The 15,714-nt window shown below is 37.7% G+C and overlaps 2 protein-coding genes and 1 non-coding gene across 4 annotated transcripts in view; 2 read left to right on the top strand and 1 right to left on the bottom strand.

The window, feature by feature from the left end:
* Window positions 1-2,620: 2,620 nt before the first annotated feature.
* LOC145488037 (gamma-aminobutyric acid receptor subunit beta-1-like) lies at window positions 2,621-11,866 on the top strand. Of its 2 annotated transcripts, none has more exons than XM_081466803.1 (9): window positions 2,621-2,710; window positions 4,816-4,910; window positions 6,235-6,302; window positions 6,696-6,913; window positions 8,130-8,212; window positions 8,773-8,919; window positions 9,364-9,578; window positions 10,097-10,243; window positions 11,335-11,866. In XM_081466803.1, exons 1-9 carry the CDS (start codon window positions 2,643-2,645, stop codon window positions 11,659-11,661), a joined length of 1,368 nt encoding a protein of 455 aa, XP_081322929.1. In that variant the 5' UTR covers window positions 2,621-2,642; the 3' UTR covers window positions 11,662-11,866. The 2 variants fall into 2 exon arrangements, with proteins under 2 accessions (XP_081322929.1, XP_081322930.1); XM_081466804.1 differs by having other exon boundaries at window positions 11,338-11,866.
* On the bottom strand, window positions 3,926-3,999 carry Trnar-ucu (transfer RNA arginine (anticodon UCU)). The gene has a single exon. It is a non-coding gene; the product is annotated as a tRNA-Arg (tRNA).
* A 2,177-nt stretch (window positions 11,867-14,043) lies between the features above and the next one.
* The window catches only part of LOC145488047 (gamma-aminobutyric acid receptor subunit beta-2-like), a 30,558-nt gene continuing 28,887 nt past the window's right edge, over window positions 14,044-15,714 (top strand). Inside the window, exon 1 of the mRNA XM_081466814.1 lies at window positions 14,044-14,058. The gene's annotated coding sequence lies outside the window, so the exon portion shown is untranslated. The remainder of the gene's footprint in view (window positions 14,059-15,714) is intronic.

The following is a 15,714-nucleotide window of genomic DNA, read 5'->3' on the forward strand; positions in this document are numbered from 1 at the left end:
GATAGAGATCGACGCAGAGAATTAATTTCCCGCCTCAGTTTTACCACAGGGGTCTAAAAGAGCTGTGATGATGATAAACCAGATTAATGAGACTGGAAGTGAAAGGCTGGAAGTGCACTTGTCTTCACAGTTTGGGTTCTTTTTTCAAAAGAAAAATCGATTTTGTCAGTTCTGAGTAGTTCTCAGAAATGGTTAACAACGAAACAAGACAGGACAGAGCAAAAGAAAACAAAACAAAAAAAAAAACAATAATAAATAAGTAAGATGATCGAGACAAATGAAAAGCTCAACGTTCATGGGGGATGGCGAGAGGAAGATGGCAAAATCACGGGCATTATCAGTCTCTTAAAAAAAAGACCGGTAAGAGAGGAGGCAGTATCCCGGTTCTGCCATGTCTGATTGGCTTTTAAAGTCATTTGAAGTCTTTGAATCCAAGCAGCTCTTGATCAGATGGCAAATTTTATGTATCAAGCCTGAGCAAGTTCACCACTCGGTTCTGATTCCTCACCCGCAAGGAAACGGGTGTTAGAACTTCAGTAAATTATAAAACTTTGATGCTTGTTTTCTGTCCTGTTAAATTAAAAGGACTTAATCTGGTTGTGCCGAAATGAAAGCAGGATCTTGCTCCGCCTCAACTCAATTATTACTGAAAACATCAAATCCTCGAGATGAAGTGATTTATTCGCTAATATACCCGAGGATGTCAAATTGTGGTTCAACATTGGTCTACATGGGAAAATAAATTTGCTTTCTGCCGCCTGATGTTTGGGCCGGGCCAAAAATTGCTATTTCACAGCCTGCAGTGTTCATAAAAACTGCTGAGTTTATCACACAATAAGAATTGTCAAACTAAAATGATCACAAGGCTGACATCATACACGAATGTACAATGCCTGCGGTAATATCGAAATAACTAATAACATAAGGTTTATGCAAAACATTTCAGCATGAAAATCAGCGATAGCAAAACCCAAAGACGTTTCGAAGACCAAATTCAAAGTACTTAACAGAATTGATTATACACATATATAGCAAAAACAGCGCGAAAATATTTGGAGGCGTTTAAGTATTCATTTGCCATGTAAAAAGTTTGGAACAAACGGAATCTGATTGCTTGTAAGGTTTTGGTTTCAAGTCCATAATGATCAGCATCTCGTAGATCAAACCATTCAGCTTTCTGTGATATTTTATATAACCAATTCTATCATGTACTTTGAACTTGATAATGTTGACATAGAGTCATCGAACTGTCGTTCGGTAAGGCTATAGATGATATCGAAATAACAAGTATTAAACCTTATTCTTTAGTTGGAAACTCCCCTACAGTTTTCGTTCATACGAATTGTTTAAAAAATCTCATTTAGTTTCTCAGTCATTGTTGCCTCGGACTGTGGGCTGCAAAATAAAATGAAGTTCATAAAGCTGTCATTGAAATGTATGGACTTAGAGATTAATTGAAAGAACTGCCGACAGAGCAGCTCGGTTTTAAATTTTATCTCCGCGTCAACCGTGGTCATTGTAACTATGCTCTGTTAACGACCGGAAAATGTGAACCCAAAGAAACATGGCCGCTTAGTTGTCTGAGAAGTAATTCATTCGAAGGTGAGTCCCACACTTCAGTAGTTTGTATAGATTCAGGTATCAAGTTAGCAATCCAGCTATACTAGACAGCATATGGCTGGAAACTAAACGGAAAACTAGAAATCCTTTAAAAAAAAAAGAAAAAGTCTTAGCCTTTGAAATTGATGGGCTTTGGAGTCAATCGCCAAGCCGGTACGGGCTTTCCTGAGCAGAAACCATTTAACAGAAACTTCATTCATTAAATCTTAAGTTAATCAAAAAATGCAAATGAGTTTTTCATATTGAAAAACAGTTTTCAATTTTCATACAGTTAACATTTCATAACTCTTTCCTCAATCTGTGTAGAGATTACAATACGTTTGGTATCGAGTACGTAGTATGGGAGTATCGAAAAAGATAGTCGCGTTGGAATATTTTACTGAAAATTCACCTTATTGCAGGTGTTATTTTTAATTATAATCAAGAAATTGGCAAAGGTGAATCGCCCTGTATGACCTGTGGTGCGCTTTCTGTCTCGTTATTCATTATAGCATGTCCAGTAGATACCACCGGGCTTCAGGCATATTGTTTCCTGGTGTTTGTTGTCTTTCAAATTATTTGAACATTTCTTTCGATTTATTTATTACATTCTTCTTGGAATGTCGTCTCAGAAAAAAAATTTTTGATTGTAAAATTGGCAATAGAGGTTTTGCACGGCGGCCATGTTGCATGGTAGGAACAATAGATTATTTTCCCTATGGGGAAAAATGTTCTTTCTAATGCAAAACATTTTCAATGTTCTTGCCATGCAACATGGGTGCCGTGCAAAACCTCTATACAAGGTGGTGGCAGCATTTACTACAAGGTGCAGCTCTTGAATAATTTAATTTTTAAAAAGAACCCAATTGTGTAAATATATATTTGGAGTGACTAATGGTCAATACTACAAGAGCTACTGGGTGTTAGAAGCTGCTTTATGTAACAAGGAAATGGTAAATGCACCGTTGTTCTTAAAATGCATGTTTTAACTTGTGAACAAAGTTTTTGTTCTGCAGGATCAAAGAATTTAAGGACGTTAGAAGATGAACCTTGTTATATTAATTTCGTGTGGAATAAGCGGCCTTATTGTTTGCCCGTGGACACTTGCGAGGTACGTTTTTTTGCAAACTTCACATAAACCGTTTCAGTCCTATGCAACGTACCCAGAAATAAGCATTCTATTTACTGTGTCCACACGTTTCATGTAATTTTTTTTATTTTTACATATATAAGAGTTTAGTATTGTATTAAAGCATTCCCGAGTATGCCAGCTTTGTTCCATCATGTGTTTTTTTTTATACTGCGTTGAAGCTGGAAAGATTAGATGGTGGGCTGTCGCGACAGGTTTAAAGTCACTGACAATGGAATTTTAAATATTGAAAACAGGGTGCCTCATAGCTCTGCCATCACTGATTTATTCAATTATGAGTTAGCTGGCTTCATAGACGGTAACTGGTAGACTTGCCCGATTGATCGGCGTATTGCAAAGTGCCTTTACAGTAACCTCAAAAGAACATAAAGGTTAAGCGAGACAATCCCAATCTTTCCAGAGTGATCCCTCTGAAGCTATTTTTAGATCGCTCCCATGTCTAAAAATAACTTATAACCATGGGAATCATAAGGTCTGTTACGGGGGATTATCTCTCTTACTCTCTATTCTCTCTTTGTAACCTATCATCGTGTTAGCTAAGTAACACAGTGATAAGGAATAATAATTAATAAAAAGTCTATTACATCAAAAGGTAAACAGTGTTGGAAGACTGTTTGGAATGTCAACTTATATCACTTGTACTGTAGTTTATCTCCCTTATTTTACACAATGGGAAGGTTTTCTTTTTTTAGTTGTTGTTGTTGCTTTTTTTCATTCTTTTTTTTGTTAGTTTATTCTTTTTTTACACGATAGAAAGTTCCTATTTCGCTGACATGTCAGTAAATAATTCAGAATATATTTCTTTGGTTTTGCACTGATCCACAGCAATCTTTAGGGTAAAGCAGTAATTCAATTATCGTTTAGTCTCCAAGAACTATCTGGCTCCTTGATGGTAAAGTTTAATGTGAAAATTTTAACACCTCATGTACACAAGACCACAGTGAGGGAACTTTGGAATATTCACTGTAGTCACTACCAAGTGTAACGGGGCTTCCTCGGGTGTGACGCAGCGTATCGAAAAGGATCTAATAGGAGAATGGAAAATTCGAGTGGATTAGGTTTTTGTGTGCGTTTCGTATTTCCAATCTATTACCACTGGCACGCATCGATATTTAGCGAGAAAAATAAAGACTGCCTTGAAAAGGAGAATTTGAGTATTCTCAAAAAGAAAAATTCCACCCCCGGTGGGACTCGAACCCACAACCTTTGAATTAGAAGTCCAATACGCTAGTCCATTGCGCCACGGGGGCTTCACGTATTTCAGGAACAACATTTTTTGTCTTTATTTATTTTGTTTACTTCTAAACACAACTATTGTTTTCTCTTCTATCCTTAATTCCTGGCGGTTGTTGGTTGCTGAAACATAAACATGGCCGTGAATTTTAGGTACCTGTTAACATGTGGCTCTACTGAATCGCGAAACAGGTTTTAAAACTGCATCTTCTCCTGTGCGGTGAAAAGTTTGTACAACGTACTTTATATATTTTGTGAGTCTTCAAGAATGACTCCTGTAGTTAGCTATATGGTCAATTTTTGGATATATAATTCATGCAAAGAACTATAACTAATAAGTTAATCATATCAATTTGTGTCATTTTGTTTCAACCAGTCTGCATAAATTATAACCAAGACTTGCCTTTGCTTATGTTTCAGAAATCACATCAGAAATTAGACCCGAGAAAGCTTCAAAATGATAGTATGCATGTTAAATTAGAAACCTGCCAAAGGTTTTATAATAATTGACCAAGAAGAAATGATCTGGTTAAATTAGGAAGATTCCGACAGATTACAAAGCCTAAAAAACTTGGAATTTTAGGCTTAAACTTTTAACTTGCGTTATCCGCGCCGTAACGTAACTTCTTTCAACTAAGACGACAAATTGTCAGCAACTTGTTATACAGCAATTTGTATGCATTTCCTCTTTATCTTTTAGGCTTCTTCTTCTCAGCTTCTTTACACATTTCTTTTTCGACTGAGATTATTCGTCCTAGAAACCAGTCTTTTTTTCCTAGCTTTAAAACGAAGACGTTGTTGCCATGGTTACAAGAGAGAACCTTTTTTTACAGGAGCAGAAATATGAAGAGTGAAGTGACGTCTCAAGTGCTTAGCAGACTGCTGGACAGCCGGCGATATGATTCACGACTTCGTGCGAATTACGCTGGTGAGAATTGACGATTGAGATTTTATTTTGTTATCAGACAAGTACTACGTTTGCTGATAAGATAAGTAGAGGAACTCGAAAAATTACAAGGGTTTTAAAAGATTCGGTATAAGATCTGAAATGGTTATCATAGGTTAGATATGATACATCCTGAAAATAAGACCCGAAGTACGTTCAGCGATTTTATTGTATTATTTTAAACGGTCGAGTTGCGCATGCCTAGTGGAAAACACCTGGCCCAATCAAGTCGCTGGCGTTTTTCTACCGCTCATTTCTATTATTTTCAAGGTCATTCCACTAGAATAGAACCTGCACTGAGATTTTTGTCAAATTTTACCTATGGATTGTTCATATTATAGGAACTTAAATTTTGAAATAAAAATGAGGGGTCCCCTTTTTCGTTTAGGAGAACAGCACCTTGTTTATACCCAATAAATCTTTTTAATAGCACCATGATTATAGTCACTAAATTCACGTTTCCGACGATTGTTTCTTGTTCTACACTGAAAATTCGTCCATATTTATTTTACATGGAGAAATTTATCACTCAATACAAAACAACAGAAAAAAAATGATAGGTCACCATACTCGTTTTCGAGAAAATGACGATTTACCTCTCTGGCGAGATCCAGCCGTACAGAAAAAGCCGCCAGTTTTTAATACCCGCGCGCTAATTACGAATGAAATTATGCGCAGTAGAGATGCGCAAAGCAATACTGGGAAATGACCTTAAAACCAATCAAATTCACCCCTGTAATGGACCTCTCGAGAGTCGCTCGTTTCGTCAAGCTTGCACAGTAAGGAACGAGGATTCAGGGATATGCCATAGTTAATAGAGGCGAACGGTTATGAAGCTCGCCAAATATCAAAGGAGCAAACAAAGATGCCAAGGTTTATGTTGGAAGGTCCACGACCGTGCACAATCTTTGCTTTGCGCTCATTCGCTATGCATGCATTACGTAACCAAAATGTTTCTATTGGTTAGTTCCACAGTCAGAAGTTAACTATTGTGTTCTGTGCACGGTCAAGGCAAAAAAATGCGAACAAAAACATACAACAAAAAATTTGTTGATCGGATTTCATATAACCATTCCCCTCTACTAACTTTGGATATGCACACTGTTCATTTCTGACAGAATTAATGTCTCTTTTTTTTTCTAAGCTACTTACAATAGAACATCTCCGACCTTCTCGCAATAGAAAACAGACCTCGGCAATAAAAAATGTTTTGATCGGAACCGATTGTCTTTTAATCCATTCTTGTTTAACGTAAATATCATTGATGAAACATTTCTATTGGTCCGCTTTTGGTTGTCTTTTTTAGATGGCCCGGTGTTAGTGAAAGTTGGCTTTTGGATATTATCCATTGAAAAGATTGATGTGGCTAATATGGTATGTTGTAGACTAGCTGATGATCTCATAGTGTATTTTAGAGCAGTCTCAAAAGTTCTTTGCCAGAATTTAAAATGTCAGAAAAAAACCCTGATAATTCAATTTAACCGCAGTAGCAGAGTTGGAAAGTTGACGTTTTGAACGCTGGTCCTTCGTCGGATTTCACTCGGCGTAATTGAGGGCTCGAAATGTCAATTCCCAGTTTTTTTATACTTCCTATGTTCTATCAATGTCTATCTCTATGACTGTTTAAGTTCATTATCAAAACTGCTTTACTTCTGTAAAAACGTTTGTTTAGTCACTGAATTTGTTTAGGGACACACAAATTTTTCTCTCGCCTATTGAAATACTTTATTTGATTTTATCCTTTCTCTTTGCACTTTTCTTCCCCAGGATTACACAATTGACATATTTCTTCGACAGGAGTGGATCGATAAGAGACTAAATCATGGTCTGAATCAGTCAATCACGCTTACACGCCGGGTTATGAAGAAAGTGTGGGTACCAGACTCCTACTTTGTGAACGCAAAGACAGGAAGCATGCACCGAGTAACCACGCCCAATATGATGTTACTGTTGGGACCATCCGGGGTTGTAAAGTACAATATAAGGTATGCCGGACGCAAAAAACAAACAAACAAACAAACAAACAAAACAAAAAAACAAAAAAGCAAAAAAACAAAAAACACAAGACAGTTAGTTAAACGCATCATCGTAGAACCAGGAATTAAAATAAACGCGCGCATTTTACTAGTGATCAAACCTGTAAAAACAGCATGTTTAAGCTCGACAGGGACCTTCGTTTTGTAATAGAACACGTTTGAATTTCCAAGCTTTTGCTTTGGGTGGCATGAAAATGGCGGCCTGAGAGGCTGTCGCGCAGGTCAAAAGATGTGTTAACGCTTTAGTTGTTTAACTGAACAGTTCTTCCACTAGAAGAAGTATTTATTTCAACGCGTTCGAACTTCAGGGCAGGGTAATAACTTATCGTTTCAATACGAAAATTCGATGACAGACGATTCTGTTACTTTACAGCCGCCATGTTGGTGCCCCTCCGGGGGGGCAGCAACATTATATCTCCATACAAAGCCCTTTAAATCTGAGTGACACACTTCTCCGGATAACGCGCGAATGAAAAACAGCAGCGACTTTATTCTTGGCGAGGTTGTACATATATCAATAATCTACCGCGTCCCAGATTCTTGACTTTGTTCATTGAATGATAACGATTTTTAGTTTTGATCACATGACCGCTGAAAACCAGCAATACTTCAAGTCAACGGTAAAGTCAAGAAAAACTATACATGCGTTATTACTTCCACCCCCCCCCGGCGGGGGGGTACTGCCATATATGGGCTATATAGGTATGCGCCGCTGTGAAGGATATGATTTTGAAGCAGTTTACTCTAGAATAGGGTATATAAATCAGAGCGTTTGGGTCTAGAATAGGGTATCATTTTTCACAAAACTGACTAGTTGGTTGACGATTTTATCTAGACTAAGGAAACCGGGAATTGCCACTCAAAAATATAAAAAAATCAAATTGGCAGGTTTAAATTTAGGCAAATCAGCCTCAGCAGTGTCGATAAATGGGGGGATTTGGGGAGTTTACTCTAGTGTAGGGTAACAAAATTCAGCTGAACTACATTGTAGCTCTGGTATAGGCTAAGGGGTTCCAGGGTCCAGCGGCATATCCCCACCCAGAAATTCCCAAACTACCCCCCCCCCGGGCCTGAGACAAACGTTCAAAAGACTCTCCTCCGATGTCAAGTTGTATCAGAGCAAGACGGCCATTAACCTTGCTGTTGATATCAACGTTTTTATCAGGGCAACTATTAAAGCGGCATGCTCCATTGATCTACGAATGTTTCCAATGGACAGTCAGGTCTGCCCTCTAATTCTGGAAAGTTGTAAGTGTGTATGCTGTTACGCCATCAATTATGTATATTGACACTTTATTCTAGTAATTTATTATTTAGTTATTTTTTATCAACAAGATGTGATAGCAAACGATTACATACTTAGAAGAACTAACCGATCAACCAAACAATAATTTCTTCGTCAAATTGACTGACTGACTGAACAACCGCCTGATTGACTGACTGACTGACCGACCGACCGACCGATGGACTGACCGAAACCAGTTAGCCCACTGGCTCGCCTACTGGCTCGCTGACTGCCTTGATGACTGACTGATGGACTGACAGACGGACAGGCTAACTGACTCACTAGCGAGGCAGCTACTTAAAAAACTACTCACATGAAGACACACAGGTAAACAGAAAGACAGATTAACATACAGAGGGGCAGACATTCACACGGATCAGACTGAAGGATGTACGGTTAGATGTTTGAATGATTCGGGAGGAAATAATCGATGAAGACGTTCATTCAATAGTTTGGTGATCTTGACCCTCCTTTTGTGCGTTATCTTAGAGTAACTGCATCGTGACTTTTTTTTTTCTCTGAGATGGATACAATAACAAGCACATCAGATACGAGTGGGAAGTTTCTGGTACAGACGGTCAGCGGTTCGTACCATCTGGTATCCGCCTTATGCCCAACTACATGCTGACAAATGTCAATCTCTCTTTGACTACGAGCAGTTATGTTGTTGGTGAGTAAGAAAATAATCAGAACTAGGGTTGAAAAGTGTGCTAGACTCCCCTTTCCCGAATCTTGAATTGTTTTCGTATAAGCTTTATACAATTAATACGGTAGTCTTTACGCGCTCGCACTAACGTAACGAGGACTAGGAAAGTAGCTCGGTTACCAGGCGGAAGATTGGGTACCTTGGAGTCGGAAGATCATGAAGCAAACTTTCAGCGTTCGATGTTCATGCTTCTCCGACTTTCTTTCCTTCCTTCTTTTAATGCGTTTAGCCCCAGACACCCAGGTTTAAATAAACGCCAGCTTTCCCGCATTCCACTTTAGAGCGGAATTTCATCCGTTTCTTGGACTCCCTACCCCTTGACCTCAACTCAGCTACATTCATGGTTGTAATGTGAGAAAGGCCAATTACACCTTATAACGTAGATTTCCCGTAATGTCTGCATTACAGGCAATTACTCTGGTGTTCGCGCCGACTTCACCTTCAAACGTTCCTATAGTTACTTCTTGAGTCACATGTACGGCACGAGTTCCATGATCGTGGTGATATCGTGGATGGGATTCATTGTACCTGTGGAGCAAACCGCTGCCCGTATCGCACTGGGCATTACGTCATTGCTGACGGAGGTTACCATACTCAACATGATGAACAACTCTATGCCAAAGGTATTTAAAATCAATGTGCGCATTCAGTGAATCTCATTGCATCGTGGTTTACCAGTAGTGACTTGGAAACAGTTGATTGCTCGACATCAAAGGCAGCTAAATACGGCTATACTGCAATACTTTTAACAAATGATTTTCCAGTGAGTACGTTTGTTTTGGGAAATATTTGCAACAACACGTTAAAGATGTAGTAAGAAATTTGCACTACCTGTCTATTTCTTGGTGCTAAAAGAAGAGGAAAATTGTTTGCAGCGGCTGGTTGCCTCCTCTGCCACGGTAAACTGCAATTTTGCAGGAACCAAGACTTATATCTAGACAGAAAGCTTATTCTGTAGACCAATCAGAAGCAAATAAAATAACCGAATTGTAAAGATCACTATCTGTAAAAAAAAAACCTCAAAGAGGGGGTGGTGGCGGTGCGGGGTGGGGCATTTTGTACCCCATGTATTCCTTGTATCCAATGGTCCATTTGACAAATCGTTAAGACCCGTTGTATCTGATTGTTTCCTTTTTTGCAGGTAAGTTACGTCAAGTCAAGCGACAAGTATCTGATTGGTTGTTTCGTGTTTGTGTTTCTGACACTAATCGAATACTGCGCCGTGCTGCTGTTAAAAGCTAAACAAAAACAGAGGAACGTTCAAGCACTGGACAAGACACTAAAACAGGTAACATTTGAGTTACATTTGGCTAGCATCGGTTGCCACTTCACTTCGAGAACACTTTCCTGTCTTCGTTGAAGTGCGAGGTCTAGTATTAAACGTCGTTACAATACAACAGAGCAGAAAAACACAACTTTACTGCTGCGTAAAGCTGGCGTAATGCTGTCGTAAATTTCTGATGTAGTCAGCTTTACACTGCCTTTACGTTGACTAAAGATGAGCTAACGCTTAAAGCTATAATGTTTAACAGCTTTACGAACGATAGCGTACATTTTGCTTAAAGACTCCTAACGACATATAGGGTATAGCGTAAATTTGGATGAACACTTACAACTTCAAGGTAGATTTTTAAAAGTCATGCAGAAAGCTTTAAATTTGTTTTTAATTTATAATCCAAATTTTCAAATTTCTAGCAATTAATTGTATTTGTAAATTATTTGAAATAGAATCTTAGCATTATAATTTAGCTTTAATATATATTTTACTTTGGTGAGTTTTTTTTACATGGGGTCCACCTCCTTAAACTCCCTTTTACGGTGTCTTTGTATTGTAATTTTTTAACCCCTGAATTATTTCAGTAAATATCTATCTTCATGCTGTTGAATTGAGTTCCATTTCATAGAACTGGTAACTTTTTTCCACGATTATTATTTTGACATAAAATGATACGTTAATCAATAACCCCTTAATTTGACGTGGGTGAGCCCATATACCTGATTCGTATTGACCAATCGAGACAGTTCCAGGAATAGGAATAGGCCCTTCACCTTAGCAGTATGGATTGAGAAAGGGATGGTCCGTACAAACACCTCGGGACGATACTTTCCCAGTATAAAGTAAACTATATTCAAATGTACAATAACACCTGACCCACTTTTCAATGAAAGGCAAATAGATAATGATTAAAATTTACGCCAGCGTCATCATCAGAATAATAATAATAAAACATTTTGATCGATTGAAACCTTAAGTGTTTACCTAAATTTTAATCATTACATTCGGTGAATATAACCATCAGATAGATTCCATGTAAAGCAATGTGCAACACAGAACGTTCGAATGCAATTAGTGATTTCATAATTCTCAACATCTGTTAGCAGGAAAACAGAGAGAGCCATGGCCATGTTATAGAACAGAAGAGCTCGAAGGAGACATCGTTAGCTACCATCGAAGAGGCAAAGAGTAGTTATCTTCATTTCAGCTCAGTGGTAACATCAAACGATAACTCCTCAAGATTGGAAGAACCTGAGGCGGGTGTCACGCCATTGTGCGTTAAATGTCGAACGCCGCAAGAAATTGTTAATCTTGCTGGCGCGAAGATTCTCTCAGACAAATGTATTCTGAGAATCGATGAGTACTCCTTGAAAGTTTTTCCTGTTGCCTTTGCAATATATAACGCTTTTTATTGGACGGACTATCTCTGAAAGTATATCGGACTTGGTTTCTTGAAATGATATCTAAAATACTAGAGCCTTAAACAGTAGAGATAAAAAAGAAATCATAATATGAGACAGACAAATGCCGATTTTTGCAGGATGGCGATGGTTAATTAATATAAGACTTATATATTCCACACACACCAACGTGTTTAAACTTTTTTAACTAAAAAAAGTTAAAAATTAGTTGCTATACCGTACACACCCCAAGGTGGTTTGAAATTTGTCTTTTCAAAATGACTGCAAAGCGTAATCAACAAATTGAAAAACCTAAACCTGATTTACTTAAACTAGTTTAGTTAATCGGTGTGAATATGTTTTTTCAGTTAATTTGTAGGGAAATGCCAATTAATGAGAATTTTTCTGTGTGTCGTGAATTAACAGCGCTAGTGCTAGGCTCGTGGGAACGTAAGATGGGATGACCCATGCCGAGTTCAATCTCATAATATAATTTGTTAATTATAGAACATTTGATAACGTAATTAAACATAAATCATTGTCAAACTAAAAAGAATAGAGAACTTTTGTTTTTTTTTTGCATCCCTACCGCATGCTATTACAACTTCAAATTAACTTGTTTTTCGATCGCCAACTTCGATTTAACTCTTGTTAATATGTCTAAACTCGCAAGACAATATCTTTGAGTCCAGATCATCTCTTGCCAAATTCAGTTGCGTACTGTTTTCGCAAAAATAATCACGAAGATACTAATTAAAAATTTATCAATCACTGTCAAGTAAATGAAAACACAAATATTTTGTTTTGGTATTATTTCCATTCTACTGCACTCTTTAATTGATTTGTTTTCATAAATCTAGGACAAAACGTTTCTTGTTGTTTATAACTATCTTTCTTGCTAACTGCATGACGTCACCTTTGTACAACGTCAATCTTGGACAACAACTTCATGGGGTTCTTTTCAAAATTAGTTAAGTCAAGAAGGTTGTTATTTAACAAATGAAAGGTCTTTCTCTTGTTGATTAGCAGATAGTTTTTGGTTTACTCAACTTAGATTTCCCAACTAACTGAACAAAGGTCATTTCGTAAAATATAGCGTTCAAGAATGTTAGTCGCTTTTTTCCTCCAATATAAGCGCCCTAAAACAATGGTATTTATGAACAGACGATATAAGAGCTGTGTAACCCGTTGTTTTTGTGAACAATAATCCCCAGTGGCGTGCCAGTCGACGATCATGAAAATACTAGAACAAATTTGAAGAGTGATATCGCTAACAAAAGTCTAAGTTTGAGAGCATTTACCAATAGTCTTCACCGTTATTCCTACGATCAATTTCGCATTCAGGAAACACTGCAGAGTCATAATACTTTCCTCGCAAATTGTGGGCTGACTGACCAACTAGAAGACACGTCATTTGCAACGAACTTTGGTAAGAAATTAAGCTTTTTAATGAGATATTAAACAAGCATTTATTGCGTTTCTGTTTGTCCCACAAAGGTAGACTTCTCTTTTCCATAGGCAGACCTCGTAATCCTGTGTGACTACTAGGGCAAACTTACTGTAAGAGTTCGGCTGCAGAGGGGTGCTGGAATCTTAATCATCAAAGACATTTTAGGCCATTTCTCAATTATATGTTAAAATTTTATACTATTACTCAGCTGTCAGTAAATTTTGCGGATCTCAGTTATCCTTTTAGACGCATCTTTTTCAGCAGACTTGCAGTTATAATTTTCACTTCTTGGCTTCGATATACATGAGCTGGGCCTCGCTTACGTCACTGGGTGAATATTGCAGCACGTCATAGCAGCTGACTTCAATATTTTCAAGAAGAAGATAATCTTCTCTGTAATAGACAATAGTAACCCTTGAATGGTGTAAAGTTGTTGTGTTGTAAATACGTGGAACGTCTGCCTTGTTAGAGGGGGATAAATCTTAGTACCATCACTCAACGTGTCTCAAAAATCTTAAAATCTTTCTATTATAATTTCCAGTTGATTTTTACTCGAATATCATGACATTTCTTTTAAGGCTTTATAACTGAAACCTGTTAATTATGATAATACCACTCAGCAATATATAATACCGAATCACATAAAGAACCTTTCGTCATTGGACTTATATATAATTGCAATTTTGGTTTCCCTATTCATAAGCATCGAGTTATGAATGCTCTTGGGAGTTGTCTTTTGTCATTTTAATTTAATTCACGTATATATGGATAAAGCGGGCAATTAACATATGAGGCTAAAGGGTTATTTTGCGCAATTTTACAACATGACAAAAATAAACCCGGCCACATCGTGCTCGAGATTCTGTGCAGTATACGCGTCTGGAATGAAAAGCTGGAAACTACTTGGCAATTTGCTCGTTTCTTTTACAGGTTTCCTCAGTTCTATTGGATGTAACCTTGCTTTGCCAAAGTGAATGGTAAGTTTAAAAGCTTAATGGCTGTTAGCGTGTTTGAGGTCAGGTACTGTACGACGTCGTTTTGTTTTGCTGTGAGCAAGTCACTTGACGTTGTTATCACGACACCGTTTTCACAAAAATAGGGCCATTAACGACACAAATCCACTGTTAAATATAGAACTTAGTGATATCGACTAATTCAACGCTATATTCAATATATTTTTGTAAAGTAACCGCAAATTTCTAATGAATTCAATCTATTCTCTGTTTTCACGTCATGTCATCTCCGCAATGTTGGATGACATTAGCAAAAGATTCCTAACCACAATCCTGACCAAAAGTCTTGGGACACTTGACAAAACGACAACTGGTGACGCATTGTTCTGAAGTGGGAGGTCATTATTTAATTTGCCGAACCCCACTCCCCCCAAAACAATGTTGGAATAGTGGACTCCCTGTGTGAAAACTATGGTAATTAATTTCTAATGTCTGTTAACCGAAAGGAAAATAAATTAACCGTTAGCACAGCGGACCCGAACACAGTAAAAATAAATGTTCTGTTATTTACCCGTGTTCTGTTTCCTGTCTTTTTGAGTCGTTTAGATGGGATTTGAATGAGGCGAAGGCAGTGATCATCTCGTCTGCCGCTTTGTAACAATGACGCTCCGATTACGCCTTAAGTTTCTATAATCGTCGTTAACTATTAACTGTCATCGGGGGGATAGATTCTCAGGTTTCAGAACAGCCCCCCGAGACGTAATCGGGGCGTCATAATTACAAAGCGACAGACGAGATAACATTCGGAAATGTAAACCGCCTTCGCTTCATTCAAATCCCTTCTAAAAGATAATCTGCTGGCAGCCGGTTTCTTCTCTAAGGGTCACTTAAACGAGTGTTTAATCATCGCGAACTGCCAGCAGTCTATCTAAAAGACTGAAAAAGACACAGGAATACTGGTAAATAACAGTACATTTATTTTTATTGCTGATGAAGTGTTCGGGTCCCTTGCGGTTGCAATATGCAATATGCGTGATAAAAGAGAAGAAAAAATTAAACACACACAAAAAAAAAAAAGAAAAAAAAAGATACAAACAAATTTTACTTAAGTCTTTTACCATTACTATGGTAAAAGACTTAAGTCAACAGTAAATAGAGAAAAGAAAAACATCTTGGAAGATTTTTCAAAAGAGTTAGAAGTTGGGCTGTTATAATCCATCACAACTGTAATAAGCCACCTTAAGCTTGTTGGATATGAGATGACTGTAGCATACTACGTATCATCTATTAACAAGAGATTATCAATCTCTTGCTCAATTATCCAACACGCGCTAGTGAAATAATTTTTAACTACACAACTAATACTGTTACACTTATTCCATTGATTTCTTTTGTCTGTTTTGGCTATTCTTGACTGATTGTTCAATGTTATCTCTCTGGTTAAATAAAATTACTCTGCGCTGCTTTTTTAGATATCCATAACATATCTCAGGAATTATTAAGAGTGCCTGGGGACCGTTCATTTTTTATGAGGGAGGGGGGGCTGGTGGGATTTGGGAAGCACCATCTAAAAATCGCATGACCCCCCCTAAGCTTACCATTTTTTTTCACATGGCCCCCCCTTATAGCGGTCATTTTTTTGGGATGACCCCCCCCCCCCAAATATAAATTGAACAAACA

Source organism: Orbicella franksi, chromosome 5, assembly GCF_964199315.1.
Source record: "Orbicella franksi chromosome 5, jaOrbFran1.1, whole genome shotgun sequence".
Taxonomy (NCBI): domain Eukaryota; kingdom Metazoa; phylum Cnidaria; class Anthozoa; order Scleractinia; family Merulinidae; genus Orbicella; species Orbicella franksi.